Source organism: Lepidochelys kempii, chromosome 5 (genome assembly GCF_965140285.1).
Source record: "Lepidochelys kempii isolate rLepKem1 chromosome 5, rLepKem1.hap1, whole genome shotgun sequence".
Taxonomy (NCBI): Eukaryota; Metazoa; Chordata; order Testudines; family Cheloniidae; genus Lepidochelys; species Lepidochelys kempii.
This window is the reverse complement of record NC_136384.1, coordinates 116,232,989-116,249,069: the sequence shown is the minus strand read 5'-3', so window position 1 is coordinate 116,249,069 and position 16,081 is coordinate 116,232,989. Positions and strand designations below refer to the sequence as shown.

Genomic DNA, 16,081 nt, shown 5'->3' with positions numbered 1-16,081 from the left:
GACAATCCAAAGAGCCTTGTGCTTTGGCAGTTCAGGAGTCTAATCTATATTAAACAACTTACTGTCCATGCTTTCCTCTCTCTTCTTCAGCTCCTTGTATTTCAGATTTTTCTCCCCTACAAGAGACATAATATTGATTTACCTCCAAAACACCAACTGCTCCGAACTCTACATTATGTTCTTTATACGTCTTTTTTTATTAACTCAATCCTGTAGCCCTTAGGTAGATTAACTTTGACTATCTAAAACGTGAATTCTGCATACTTAAGCACAAAAGGATTGGACTGTATGTTATTTACATGTCTCACTATAATCATTGTCAATCAACAGCAAATTATACACATTTTCAAAAAAGGGAATCAGCGTAACAATATGTCGTCATGTAATCTTCAGGGTTTTTTTTTTTTTTTTTTTTTTTTAACTATACGTAGTGGGATAGAGGTCAAATGCCTCAGAATTTGACAGTGCCCCAAATATTTTTTTAAAGTTGTATTAGTTGGCAGATTTTTTTTTAAATTAAGGGCCAATACATTTTAGAATATTAGTCTGTTTCACTTTTTAGTGTTGGAAAAATCACATTTGTGCATTTAGGCCATGTCGTTGACTGGTAAACTAAGTCATTCTGCAAGTCTTTTTAAGATTTGGGAAGTGATGCCAGTTTCTCTGGCTTTCAGCAAGCAAGATTACTTTGTGATGTGCTTTCTGGATATTAATAAGGTAGCAATCTTCAATAAAATAAGATAAAACAAAAAAACACGCACCATCTTTATTGTCATGCATTAGGATGGTCTTAAATAACTAACTCATGGTTCTGCTTCATCCCTAATTTGGGTTTCAGCTGCCTTAGTCACAGGCACGAATATGAATATCCAGTAGAAAACATAATATAAACATTTAGCTTTCTACAGCATAACAATTTACTGGTGGTGGTGGGGAAAACTATGTTAAGACAAGATTAAGCTGAGAATTTGAATACATAAGTGAGGAAATGTTCCCTTCCTGACAAATTTGTGTACATTAACAAACTTTATTTTTTAAAAATATTTTAAACATGCTCTAGACTATATAAATGTTTATTCAGAGGGTCAAATTGTAATTTTCACCATTAACCTGTGCATGGGAGCAAGAAAGCATTGCTTGCATTCACTACGCATGTCACAAGTAGCCACACAGGAGGGGAAGTAGCTTTTATGGAGCTGACTTCTCTTGCTCAAGTAGGCTCGGTAAACAAGCAAGTAATGCGGAGCTTTGGCTCCACACTCAATGTGCCAGTCACAATAGCTGTGCGGGCAATAATTCAAATAAACAAACAACAACAACAGCAGCAGCAGAGTTTAGGGCTGGTGCAGATTACTCTCCCTGCTGGAGGAAGGGGAAATTGGAGATCAGATTGTGACGCTGAATCATAATCTAGTTACCAGTCAAAAAGAACAGGAGGACTTGTGGCACCTTAGAGACTAACAAATTTATTTGAGCATAAGCTTTCGTGGGCTACAGCCCACTTCATCGGATGCGTGCAGTGGAAAATACAGTAGGATGATTTTATATACACAGAGAACATGAAACAATGGGTGTTATAATACACACTATAATGAGAGTGATCAGTTAAGGTGAGCTATCACCAGCAGGAGAGAAAAAAAACAAACCAACCAACACCCTTTGTAGTGATAATTAAGATGGGCAGTTGACAAGAATGTGTGAGGAACAGTAGGGGGGGAAAATAAACATGGGGAAATAGTTTTACTTTGTGTAATGACACATCCACTCCCAGTCTTTATTCAAGCCTAATTTAATGGTGTCTAGTTTGCAAGTTAATTCCAATTCAGCAGTCTCTCGTTGGAGTCTGTTTTTGAAGGTTTTTTGTTGTAATATTGCAACTTTTAGGTCTGTAATTGAGTGACCAGAGAGATTTAAGTGTTCTCCGACTGGTTTTTGAATGTTATAATTCTTGACGTCTGATTTGTGTCCATTTATTCTTTTGCGTAGAGACGGTCCAGTTTGGCCAATGTACATGGCAGAGGGGCATTGTGGCACATATCACATTGGTAGATGTGCATGTGAATGAGCCTCTGATAGTGTGGCTGATGTAATTAGGCCTTATGATGGTGTCTCCTGAATAGATCTGTGGGCACAGTTGGCAAGGGGCTTTGTTGCAAGGACAGGTTCCTGGGTCAGTGGTTCTGTTGTGTGGTTGCTGGTGAGTATTTACTTCAGGTTGGGGGGCTGTCTGTAAGCAAGGACTGGCCTGTCTTAAGTGATGGGTCATCCTTTAGGATAGGTTGTAGATCCTTGATGATGCGCTGGAGAGGTTTTAGTTGGGGGCTGAAGATGACTGCTAGTGGCGTTCTGTTACTTTCTTTGTTGGGCCTGTCCTGTAGTAGGTAACTTCTGGGTACTCTTCTGGCTCTGTCAATCTGTTTCTTCACTTCAGCAGGTGGGTATTGTAGTTGTAAGAACGCTTGATAGAGTTCTTGCAGGTGTTTGTCCCTGTCTGAGGGGTTGGAGCAAATGCGGTTGTATCGTAGAGCTTGGCTATAGACAATGGATCGTGTGGTGTGATCTGGGTGAAAGCTGGAGGTATGTAGGTAAGCATAGCGGTCAGTAGGTTTCCGGTATAGGGTGGTGTTTATGTGACCATCGCTTATTAGCACTGTAGTGTCCAGGAAGTGGATCTCTTGTGTGATCTCTGGTCCAGGCTGAGGTTGATGGTGGGATGGAAATTGTTGAAATCATGGTGGAATTCCTCAAGGGCTTCTTTTCCATGGGTCCAGATGATGAAGATGTCATCAATGTAGCGCAAGTAGAGTAGGGGCATTAGGGGACGAGAGCTGAGGAAGCATTGTTCTATGTCAGCCATAAAAATGTTGGCATACTGTGGGGCCATGTGGGTACCCATAGCAGTGCTGCTGATTTGAAGGTATACATTGTCCCCAAATGTGAAATAGTTGTGCGTGAGGACAAAGTTAAAAAGTTCAGCCACCAGGTGAACAATGTTTTTTTTTTTGCGGATACAGACTAACACGGCTGCTACTCTGAAACTAGTTACCAGTCTGTTCTTAAAGTAGTCCAGCTATGCGCTTCCCTTCATTCAGGGCTTGTGGCAAGCCATAATTTAGTCCAAAGTGAACAGGGTTTAGGTATCACAATTCACTTCAGCATGGGAACAAAATGTAAAGAAAATTTGTTTAAAATAATGCTAAGATAAGACCGTTAGAATGTTTTTAACAGCAACAGTATCAGTACATATACCATGATGCCCTTAACTCAAGCCACCTTTGTACTAAATACTGGGTTACAAGAAGTCTTCAATTAAGGAGTCTTAGAACAGGGACAGACTCTTACTATATATGCTGCAAAATTTCAAGAAGATGGCACAAGTTCATCATGTTGTGGCAGCCTTAACTTAATAAGTGCCTGGTTTGAAATTCAGTCTTATCACTAATTTCAGCATATGCCCGAGCATTTAAAACGCACAGAAGGAAAGGAAAAGCTGGATATAGATTTAACTGAGCAAGCACATTTTCCCCCAGATCTTTTACATCTACATCCTCTCTGCTTTCCTTTTTATCTAGTGCATATAAACAATAAGCATAACCAGTGGCCTCTGAGGGACAGTGATTTTGCTTGAGTTTCCTTGCAGCTGTGGCCTTGTTTCTTGCTGACTCTCCCTTTCATGATACAGGGTAAATTAGCAGCATGAAGTCCATTCCACTTGCAAGAAGACTGTGCATCACTCTACATGGTTAGCACGTTAAGGCTCACTGTAAGCAATCTAAAAGAGTTTAAAGAATTATAGCACTAGTTCTAAAATGTCCATAGTGTATAAATGAGTTTAGCTCAAAAGTTTGAATTATTTTACCAACAACATACTTTAAATATTCCGTACATTTAATACATTCCATACATCTGATTTATTAGGCATTTGTGTCTGGTCATTTAAATGTCATTGCCAACTTACAAGTCACATATTGTAAGTGGACTTTTTTTTTTTTTTAAACCTATATTATTTTAGATTATTAGAAGTTAAAATTTTAAAAATCCTAATTACTTGCTTCTCTGCTTGGACAATAAAAATCAATGAAGTCAGTTTTAGTTTTGTTTACAACAGTCACTGTTACTTTTATGTTTTTAGTGGTGAAATATTTGGATTTCAAATGCTATAAAGGAATTTTTAGTTGTATAAAATCAATAGTTTTCATTTGACATTTTCATTTTATTTTTTTGAAACGTTGCTATTGAACTGAGGCTTTATAAAAAACTTATTTATATAAAATTTAAATTTGGGGCCAAATAGAAGTTAACGTCGTTCCAGTGCAATAACAGAAGTACATTGGAAAAAATTACATCCTAACCTTTAATAATATTATTTGCTCTACATTCTTCCTATTGCATTTGAATCAGTTTACGAAGTGCTCTAATTCACTACTGAGCAATTCTTCCATAAACTTCACCCACCTCTGGACAGCACTGCTTTACATTTCAAATTCATTGTAGGTCCTACTAAATGCCTCTAATAAGAGGCTTTTATAAGAAGCACCTTGGCTGTCAACATTCACACAAGAAATGGGCAGGAGAAGCCAGATGCAGTCCAGAGTACAGTGAGAATGACTATTTCACCTACTGTTTTGGAAATTTCTTTTTGTGCTATCCAGCTGCTGTTCATGTTAACATTAAAAATTTGGCCCTGATTCACCGAAGAATTTAAGCATGTGTTTAAGTTCATGCTTATTCAGCAAAGCACATATGCATGTGCTTAACTTCAAGTGCTATAAGCCTTTAGTCTACCTTGTAAAAGTGTGGGTGACAAAAGATTCAAATGAGTATAACTTACGGACAAGGACGAGGTTAAGCACAGATTATGAGGACAAGTTATGTAATCACTACTTTCACAGTCAAAAATACAATAGTCATGCAGTGATGTTTTAAACAGAAAAAAAGCTGATGAGGGAAAAAATACAGAAAATAAATTTTATGGGGCAGATTCTCAGCTGGCGTAAACTGTTGTATCTCCATGGAGCTATGGCAATTTAGACCAGGTGGGCTCTGTCCCCATAGTGCACGAACAAGGTCAGTGCCCAATACATTCCTGATTCAATCTAGACTGTAGGAAACATTACTGGCTATCAGATAATTATACAAGGTAGTCTCATTCAGCATGTAATACTTATCTTCTACTGATCAGTCCAGATATTAGGGTACCAAAAGTTCTACTAAATGTACTTCATACACTTCTTTTAAATAAAGGCCTTTAGAAAACAAATGACGGCAGCAGAGCAAGTGCAATGGAGGACTAGCAACAAAGGACTGGTTGCTATGCAGTTGTTGCTAAACTATAAAACTAAGAAGCAATTCACTTCTTACCTTCTACACTCATCCAAGGATACAAAGATAACAGTGTTGGAAACCAAATGAAAAGAAAAATAAAAGCAAAATAGTAAAGCTCTTACTGCTATCTGGAAAAGGGAAATAATAATAAAAAATGTTTTCAATAACAAGCTGTTAGTCTGGGAAACAATGAAAACGCTACATTTCAGTAATAAGAAATGAAATGTATAAGAGATGGAGAAGAGAAACAGTAAGCATTATGCAATTGTTTAAGCTAAGCTCAACATCAGTACAATTGTCATTTCAAAGAAACTAGAGGTCAGATTGTGTGCTGAGCCTCCTCTCAAGAGGAAAAAATACTCAGGAGAGTGTGACAAGATGGCCGATGTTAGTCTGGTGGGTCCTACACTTTTCTTGGCAGGGAGCTAAGATGCCACCCCTTGCCCCTGTTCTTGGGACATCGATGGCCCCGCTAGTGGCCCAGGAAGGTGGTAAAGGAGGGAAGTGGGAGAGGAGTCTGGGTTTGCTCCTCACTCTGAGCCCCAGCCCCTCTCAACCCCTGCGGGTTCTTAGCCTCTTCCCCCTTGGGTGGGGTACCTGCAGTCCTTAGATGCTGGGGAAGGGAGTCTCCCTCCCCTACTGGGCAGGGTCCCCCTTACTTCGGTTCTCTGATTTTCCAAGTCTCACAGCATACTTCCAAGCTCCAGTCCTCTCTCCTTCCTCCTCTTCCTCTGTCTGCCTGAAGCAGGGGGTTTTATTATGTTCCTAACAGGGCCTTAATTGACTGCAGGTGCTCCAAGTAACCTGCAGCCACCTTCCCTAATCTACAGGGAACCACGCCTTAATTAGCCTTGAGCTTATAAATTTCCCCTCTAGCACTCCCACTGCTCCCTGGCCCTCCTGTATCACAAGAATTAAAAATATTATAATTATTTACACACACATGTTAATTTAAATGTCTCATAGAAAGCAAAATAACTTCTGTTTCAGAGATTCCCGCAGCATCATCGTAACAATGCAGCTCTCAGTCAAAGTAAGAGCCACCAGAATTAGAACAAGCCTTTGCCTGGGCTGAGTTTCCAGGGTGAACAGAATGTTGTCAGGTCTGATATGGGCCTAAACTAAGCTTCCCCAGCTGGACTAAGCTACAGCAAGCCTTGATTAGACTCCCAGGCTAAACTGAATCTCTCATAATTGGAACAGGTCTCTGCCTAAGCCAGGGTCTCAAGTTAATTTCAGTCCTACACTAAGTCTTCCAAAGCTGGAGTAGGACTCTTTCTAAGTCAGGCTAGAAAGACACTTTTAAAGCTGGAGTGAGCTTTATAACTCCTTAAGCCCTCTACCACTAAGTTCCAGTCAATAAGCAATCACTCAGAGATGGAGCACCCTATCAAAGTTGATTCAGAGATGGACCACTGTTTGCTCAAAGTCAAAGATCTGCTCTTCCTCCAGTTGCTATGGAACAGGGAATGAGCTATTGTATAGACTGTCAGGGACAGAAAATATATGATCTGACATACTTGATCAAACCATTGGGCAATCAAGTTGTTATTCTGCTAGTTGGCCGGGGCTCAAACATCTGACGCCTCAAAGGAAGAATTCAGCTCCATTTTCATGTTTCACATTACACAATGTCCATTACAAGCAACAAACATTCCAAAATCCAAATTAACTGACAATATTTCAGAGACCAAAGACAACACAAAAATTACAGTATTTTGTTTTTCTGGTGATAGGTTAGTTTTATAGTGGTGCCAGTAATAAAGGCTTGTTTTTTCTCAAGAAGCCATGCAGATATGATTGGGACAACACAGAAGAAACAGATAGGTGCACTAAGTGCTATTTTTCTACAGTCATTTGACTGACCAGAACCACACTTCTGGCCTCAAGCTAATTTAAAGAACTCACAGTTTTGGACATCTACAAACTGGAGTTTGTGCTCTTCCAGATCAGGGTACACAAAAGATATTTGCAGATGCAAATCAGAGTTTTAGGACACCCCAAACTACAAACTGCAAAGCCACGCAAACCACATGCAAACTTAAAGCCAACTTTTGTAAATTTGGCTCTTTAAATTCTATTTTGAATTTGGTGCTATTACCTTGGTGCTCCTCCAAATCCATCTCAAGTCGTCGAATGACATCATTAAAATGGTTGATTTTTTCTTTTATTTCTGTCAGCCTAATAATAAATAATAAAATCTGGAGCTAAAAATGTGCTGTTAAATGGTTAGCTTTTAAGAGGCACTATGAAGAGAAGGACCAGAATAAAAATAGTAAACAGAATGTATTACTAATACAAATAATAATAGAATAGTAAGGTTATTGTCTTTATAACAAGCATTTGTATGGCACCTCTCATTCTGGTCTCTCAATGTACTAAACACATTGTTTCTGCCTCGTTTTGGACTAAAAACCTTTTATCTGTGAAACAAACATAATCACTACAATTAGTCAGTTCTTATTCAGTTTTGTGTTACTATATGGGTCCCTCTGTTGGTTGTTACACAGCTTTACAGAGAGACAACAAACGGCATAACGCAGCAGAAAATTGTGATTTTTATGTAAATAAAATTCTCCGTACAGGAATATTAATTAAGAAATATAAAACACTGTAGACTATAATCAAATGGATTAAGTAATTAAATTACATTCAGAAATTCTTCTGTAAATCTCCAACTATAATTCTTTGCCAATTATAATTTTTCTTAGCTACCAAGAATTCTGTTTAAGCAACTTATTATTAGCCAATCAAATGTTGGTTACTCAGTTTAAAAATAAATCCATAAAATGTCTGTGACTGTGAATATTTAAATAAAATTGTGCACCATAGTTTCTAGGAGATTTAAAGAAAAAGGGTTACTAGCTTCTCATAATTGTTCTTTGAGATGCGTTGCACGTGTCCTTTCCACTCTTAGTGTGTGCGTACCCCACGCAGAGTCACCAGAAACTTTTCCCAATAGTGGTACCTGCTGGAATGGCTTGAGCGCCCTCTGCTGATGGACCCAGTTGACCTTGAGCCCCCTCAGTTTCTTCCTTCCAGAAACTCTGATGCAGAGCGGTAGGAGGGTGCGTCGTCGAAAGGACATGTGCAACACATCTCGAAGAACAATAGTTATGAAAGGTTAGTAACCACTTTTTCTTCAAGTGATTGCACATGTGCATTCTGCTCTTGATGATTCCCAAGCCGTTAAATAGGCAGTTGGACCAGAGTTTATGTATGCACAGACAATACAAAGCGACCAAATTTGGCATCATCTTTTGAATACTGAGTGATGGTGTAAAGGGAGAAGAAAGTGTATCCCGATGACCAGATTGGTGCTATGCAAATGTCCAGGATTGGCATCTGCAGCAGGAATGCTGCTGAGGATATTTGCAATCTTGTAGAGTGGGCAGTCAGCTTGTCTGGAGGAGACATGCCTGCCAGATCATAACATGTGCCGATACAAGAAGTTATCCAAGATGAAATTCTCTGAGTGGAGATCGAAAGACCTTTCATTCTATCTGCTATGGCCATGAACAGTTAGGTGGATTGCCAGAATGGTTTGGTTCTGTCTATGCAGAATGCCAGTGCTTGTCTATTATGTGTAGTCATTGCTCATCCCTATTTGCATGTGGTTTGGGGTAAAATGCAGGCAAGTAAATTGACTGATATGAAAATTTGAAACTACTTTAGACAAAAACCTCAGATAAGGGCGTAAGCACACCTTATCTTTAAAGAAGATTGTGTATGGTGGTTTGGATATGAGGGTGCACAGTTTGGAGACCCCTCTGGCAGAAGCGATAGCATTAGGAAGATCACCTTCCAGGAAAGGTGTAGTATAAACAGCACATATAACCTCTAGAAAGAGGCTAAAATGGTGGTGTCATAAATTTAGCCAAAACTAAGTTCACATCCCAAGGGGAAACTGGCTCCCTTAGTTGAGGGTACAATCTTTCCAGGCCTTTAAGGAATCTAATTGTCATGTCATTAGAAAACATAGAACAGTTATCCACGTGAGGGTGGAAGACTGATACTGCTGCCAGGTGAGCCTTGAGAGAGGAAATCGCTAGGTCTTGCTGTTTCAGGTGCAGGAAATAGTCAAGTATTTGTTGGATGGATGAATGAATCGGTGAGACTCTGGTTTGACAAGTCCAGATAGAGAAACGCTTCCATTTTGACAGACAGGTGGCCCTGGTGGAAGGCTTCGTGCTACCTAGTAAGTCCTAGTGAACTTGCTGCAAGCAAGCCTCCTCTTTGGGATTTAACCATGGAGCTTTCAGGCTGTTAAAAAAAAGGGTTCACAGGTTTGGGAGAAGCAGTCAACTGTGGTCCAGAGAGACCAAATCTGGGTGCAAAGGGAGCAAGATTGGAGTTACCACTGAAAGGTCCAGTAGAGTGGAGAACCAGTGTTGGTGCGGCCATGCTGGGGCTATTAACATTACCCAGGTATGGTTCTGCTTGCTCTTTAGTGGCACTCTGTGTAGAAGTGGGATTGGGGGAAAAGTTAAGAAAGCTTTCCCATCCAGGGTAGCAGAAAGGTGTCTGTGATGGAACCTGGACTGTGACTTTGTAGGGTGCAGAATTGGTGACATTTTCTGTTGTATTTGTTTGCAAATAGGGGACTGCCTAAATAGACCTAGTACTGAAAAATGCCTCTGGCTACATCGAGTGAAGAGACCATTCGTGGTGACTGGAGAAAGACCTGCTCAGGAGATCTGCTCCCTATCTGATCAGGTAAAACATTGCTGCAATGTTTTCTGGAAGGACAAGCAGGTTTCTTCCCCGATATGAGGTAGGAAAGCCTGACAGGCAAGACAAATGGCCCTGATCTCTCTGACATTTATACGAAGGGCAAGTTCTGTCGAGGACCAAAGACCCTGAGTTCAGAGCTCCAAGTGAGTTCCCCATCCTAGAGCCATCTTAGAGCCTGAGACCAGAGTCATTGATGGTTGAGGGCGCAGGAAGCACCCACACAAATGTTGATAGGATTCAACCACCAATTCAGCAAAATTAGAACCTGTGAAGGTACCATGAGCAAGTGTCCAGATGCAGACGGTTTGGTGAGTACTCTGAGGCCAGCCACGTTTGAAGAGATCTGAAGTGCAGCCTGGCATGTTGTATTACATATGTGCATCAGGCCATGTGCCCTAGGAGTCTCATACAGTTTCAACCTTCTGTTGGTAGCATCTAACTCAGATAATGAAAGTGAACATGTATCAGTCCACACTGCTTTGGATTATTATCGAACAGAACCCATCATCAGCATGGACGCATGTCCCCTCGAATAGTGCTTGAAGCATGAAGGGACATATGAATCTTTAGCGCATCCAGCATGTAAATATCTTGGGACACTGGCTACAGCAGTGCCATGAGAATGCCTGTTCTCACTTTCAGGTGACATTGTAAACAAGAAGTGGGCAGCATTAACTCCTGCAAATGTAAATAAACTTGTTTGTCTGAGCGATTTGCTGAACAAGAAGTAGGACTGAGTTTTCTTGCAGGCTCTAAAATTTTACATTGTTTTATTTTTGAATGCAGCTTTTTTTTATACATAATTCTACATGTGTAAGTTCAACTTTCATGATAAAGAGATTGCATTACAGTACTTGTATTAAGTGAATTGAAAAATACTATTTCTTTTGTTTTTTTACAGTGCAAATACTTGTAATCAAAAATAAATATAAAGTGAGCACTGTACACTTTGTATTCTGTGTTGTAAATGAAATCAATATATTTGAAAATGTAGAAAACACCCAAAAATATTTAAATAAATGGTATTCTATTATTGCTTAACAGTACGATTAATCGTACTATTAATCGCGATTAATTTTTTAAATTGCTTGACAGTCCCACTTTAAACAGTTTACCTACTGCATAAATATGGATTAGACAATATTTAACTTGTGATGTAGTAACAGGGCTTAACTGTACCAATAAATATTTGTATTAAAACAAGTTATGATATCAGTTTTAAATTATGGAAGCAAGCATAAAATTATTTATTTACGTCTCATGGACATTTGATTTATACAGCACATATCAACAGAGCAGCAAGCCAGTCAAATGTTTTAAACTCTGGAAAAACTGTTTAAAAATAATTTAGAACAAATTTTAAAAGGTCTCCAGGTTGAGATTACTCACTAAATTTAAACTCAGAGACTTTTTTAAAAAACAGCTGAGTTTCTAAAGTAAACGCAAGAGATCCTCAAATACAGTAGCTTTAGGAAGTATAAGCATAATACATATAAAGAATGCTTTAGTAACTTAATTTAATTAATTTTTACTGTAGATTCTTATTAACAACAACAGCTATAAGCAACACATTATTACTTTATAAATATTAACTAATTCTCACAGCAGGATAACAAACAGGATAAATGACTTGCTCAGCTCCGCAGAGGAGAAGTTTGTGTGAGAACAAAAAGTAACGTTTGGCTGCTAATCCTATGTTCAGACACTTCTCTTACAATGTGCGGACCCACTGGCAGGAGCGGGGCTTATAAGAGCAATATAACATAAGTACTCACTGTCTTTCCATACTTGCTATTTCCTGGTTATCTTCTTTAACCTATAAAAAATTAATAACAAATGTTTCAATACAGAGAATAAATTCAAAGACAAAAAAGAGAGAGACAATCTAAAAGATGTTCAAAACCAAATGATTAACCCAGTTATGTTAGGAATGAAGGCTCAGCCTGCCAAAGATCTGCTTTGAAATCATTTTTCTACAATGGTTGCTTTGTTGAATAAAAGATGCAATACTATCATTTAGTGGTGTCATCATTTCAGCTACCTCCCAGTGCTTCTCTTCTTTCCCCAATACATATTTTAAACTTTAATGCTCTATTTTATAGTCTAATCCTGCATCACTTACTCACATGAATACTTCTTATGCATGCAAACAGCTTCATTTAAGTTAATCAGACTGGTTATGTTAGTAGGAATTATTCACATCAGAAAAGGTTGCAGGACCAGGTCCGTAATTAATAAGACAGCTCATCTTTCCCAAACTTTTTAGTCGTGAGTTAGAAAGATATTAAATAAAATGAACCCAATTTCCACACCCCCAAGTGCTCCCTTTCCATCTTAACATGCCCTCTAAACCGGTGTGAAGGGGACTAGAACAGGAGCTGCCTCTGCCAGTTTTACATTAGCTCAGAGCTCCATCCCACCAGATAATCTTAATCAGCCCCTTTGTGTTGCTCAAAGAGCAAAAAGGGCCAGAACCAAGGCAGAGAATCCAGCCCAGTATTTTAACATTGTCATTCTTTAAAAAATACTGAATTAAAAAAGCCTTGTAAACAAAAGATATAATAGTCATTTTGTTTTCCTGCCTGTTTCAGTAATCTCTCTCTTTCTTCCTGTGGCGATCCCATACTCTTGTCCTCAGCAATCATTTGATCCCGATGTTCCTCGAGCCCATGAAGTTTTTCATACATCTGCACTGCCTCTTGTTTTACCTGGGAATGTGCTATTTCCTGAGTAGAACAAACAAACAAACACTTACTGGTTAGATGCATTGCCAGTAGGTAAGAAATTGTTGCAGTGCTTATATTTTTATTTAGCAAAGTTCACATATTCAATAAAACAAGTTTATTTGGCAACTGTACAGTGAAGTACAAAGGACCACCCATATAATCTAGCTGTCTAGGATCTTGCATAGTTTCTGAGCATCTCAGTGCTATCTGAGTGCTTTATTAGGCTATGTCTTGCTATGAGGGTCTACCCTAATGGAGCTCCAAATTTACCAATTTCTGCTAATTTTACCAAAATTACAAATTTACATTTCTGCTCCTTCTTTGCTAGAAGATAATCTCGATTAAGGAACCGATATGGGGGAAGTGGCAGAAAGGCCTTGCATGGTCAAGACATTTTCACTATGATATCAAGCCACATGCACACATCAAAAGATCTAATATTTGAAGGGGTTGTCAAAATCTCTGTGCCACTAACCGATGAAAGTAAGAGAAGAGGAAATTACTTCATTGTAACTATTGTTTTCTGAGGATATATACTACATCATATCTATACTCTTGGGTGCATGTTCCTCTGTGAGATCAATGCAGGCAATCTTCAGCTTCAGTGGTTGTGTGTATATTGGTTTGTGAGTGTGTAGCACAACCCCTGCTGTGGAATTTAGGCCAGTTCTTTCAAAGTGGGAGATGAAGGCTGACACACACATTAAAGAAGGCTGAGTCATAAGGAGAAATTGCAAACCTCTCAACTGTCTGGGGAGAAGAGTTTGTGAGTGATCTGATGTATATATTCAGAGAACAATTAAAAGTAATTCTCTGATTTCTAACATCACAAAAGAATACATCTGACAATGTTAAGGGTAACTGAAAAATAGAGTTTAGAAAGGAAACTTCAGCATAGCTATCCTGAATGCTGGAGTATCTAGTGGCAAAATATGTTCTGCTTTCTTTCTGAGGAGCAAATCCAAGGCAGCGGAAAACATGAAGGAAAGCCACAGGCCTACTACACACTTAAGTGACAGCACAGTATATATTCACCATGGGAAAAATTTAGCTCAGGCTAGGGAGTACAAGCAAGCCCTTGCATGCTACTTAAGTGCTAGGTTGCCTCTGCAGGAATGGGAGTGAAATTACCATGCAAGATGACCTTCAGAGGAGCACTGATACTAGATCAAAATAAGTGACTGTGGAGAGGACCACTGATTTGAGCTCATACACATATGTACAAAAACAAGGAGCCCTTGTGTTGGGGTTTGGAAGGACTGCATCTGCTGCTCCAACACATAGGCTAGAAAAGTGGCCACAGAAGGACAGTGTTACAGCCCTGATCTTGCTTGTTGACGGAATTCTATTCTCCCGGACGTTTGTTTAGATCCACACAAAATACCAATTACTCTAGTAGCATAAAGCGAGTGACTTTCTTAATACTTTCAAAAGTGATAGTTTACATCTATGATGTAATCACTAAGCTATATTTCACATGTATGATATACTAGCTGTGAAATACAGTTATCTGATTACCTGACATCTAGCAAAAACAAGTTATAAATCATAATTGGTGGAGTTTTGGCCCTATCTGCTAAAAATAAAATTATACAAATTAATGGCCTGAGTCCACACCACTAAAATAGATGCGAGCTTTGCCCTTATCTTCAATGGGTGCAGGATCAAGCCATTAAAGAGTTACAGAAAAAAATATATTGTAATTACTTTGTTGACAAGACTTTTTTTGCATTTACAAATATAAGTAGATCAGTTATTTATCTTCATACATACGCATCCTAGGGTGTCTTCCTTTATATTCAGTCCATCCAACTCCTGCTGTTGAGCATCTAATTCCTAAAGAAAACAAATATGAAAAGTTTAGGTAACAATTACCACTAGAGGAGGATTTACTTTCCTATTTTACAAATTTTATACTTGCAAATGCTGTAGAATGTTCAGTTGTTTTTATTAGGTATATGTGTGAATAGGTTAAGATCCCTTCCTCCAAACAGCTCCAGGCAGAGCTTCACTGACTTTGCAGTACTGGGGTCTTTGTGAATAAGCTTCATATCATCGTTACTTGTATCTTGGTTATAATTATGAACCAGTGTCCCCTTTTTTAATTTGAAAGGAAAGTGTACGTTGAAAAAATAATATATATATTTTAAAAATAGCCTCATCTCTTTTGTTAAACTGTAGGTTACTGACACTGAAAGAATTTTAAAAATCTAAGTTTAATTTTTGCAGTCATTTTCATTTATGTGAATGCCAGGCAGTTATTGTAGTGGACAAGGAATCAGAAATCTTGGGTTTTGCTCTCATCTCTGTCACTGACTTGCAATGTGACCTTGGGCAGGTCATTTAGGTCTGGATCCTGCATAGTTTATAGTTGTTCTTAATTTTACTCATGTGCTTAAAGTTAAGCATCTGTTCGCAGGATCACAGCCTTAACCTCTACACCTTTATTTCTCCCATCTGTAAAATGAGAATAATGATGGAGGAGAACGAGGACAATTTATCCTTTGTAAACCACATTGATATCTACAGGTGGAAAGTGCTAAGCATTATTTTGTTTCTAGTCAATTTCATTTTCTGATTTTCATGCACTAGCACAAAGTTGAAATGTTGGGGATAATGCTACCTGAAAGTTTCCTTTTAAATTAATCAGATCTTAAATTCTTCAGTATTCCAAACTATACAGTGGAAATCATGGAGCTAATTTCACATGCATCTTAGAAAACAATAATGACAAAACCCACCTGCAACAGTTTTTCATTTGTAGCCTTCATCTCCATGTATTTAGCTTGATTTTCCTGAGACATATTTTTTATTATGTCATCAGCTACTTGTTTTTCACGCTCAATATCTTCTTCCACTGCTTGAATTAACTTTTCTTTGCTGTAATGACAGAGGAAAGTAAGAGTATTTTTGTAACTAGTACTAGATACTAGTTATCCTTTTTATTTATAAAACAAAGAGATGCTCATTCCATGCTTTGTACCCCCGAAACAATCTAATTTCACACAAAAAATATACAACTAACTTCTTTCCCCAGAATAAAATAAATATATTCCAGCCGATAAAATAAGTGCACCATTACTGTAGATTTTTTGCTTGAAATATATATATGATACACATTGTATAACACTGGACTTGATTCTTCTGTCCTTACACAAGTTTAACTCACTGAAATCAATGTGAATTTTGAACACAAAACAACTTTAGGATCAAACCTATCATAAAGTAATTTTTTGAATGTTGACATACCATGCAATGTTCCCCCTAAATAAAGAGGGATTATGTGACAGATCTAA

At 38.4% G+C, this 16,081-nt stretch overlaps 1 protein-coding gene across 5 annotated transcripts in view; it reads right to left on the bottom strand.

Moving 5' to 3' along the window:
* The window catches only part of IFT74 (intraflagellar transport 74), a 60,988-nt gene that overhangs the window by 17,674 nt on the left and 27,233 nt on the right, over positions 1-16,081 (bottom strand). For 4 of the 5 annotated variants that reach the window (XM_073345555.2, XM_073345556.2, XM_073345554.2 and 1 more), the window contains exons 9-14: positions 15,527-15,665; positions 14,559-14,621; positions 12,642-12,785; positions 11,835-11,875; positions 7,427-7,506; positions 63-116 (exon numbers count right to left, since the gene is read on the bottom strand). In XM_073345555.2, the coding sequence (XP_073201656.1) occupies positions 63-116; positions 7,427-7,506; positions 11,835-11,875; positions 12,642-12,785; positions 14,559-14,621; positions 15,527-15,665 (521 nt within the window). The remainder of the gene's footprint in view (positions 1-62; positions 117-7,426; positions 7,507-11,834; positions 11,876-12,641; positions 12,786-14,558; positions 14,622-15,526; positions 15,666-16,081) is intronic. The other variant, XM_073345557.2, reaches the window with a different exon arrangement.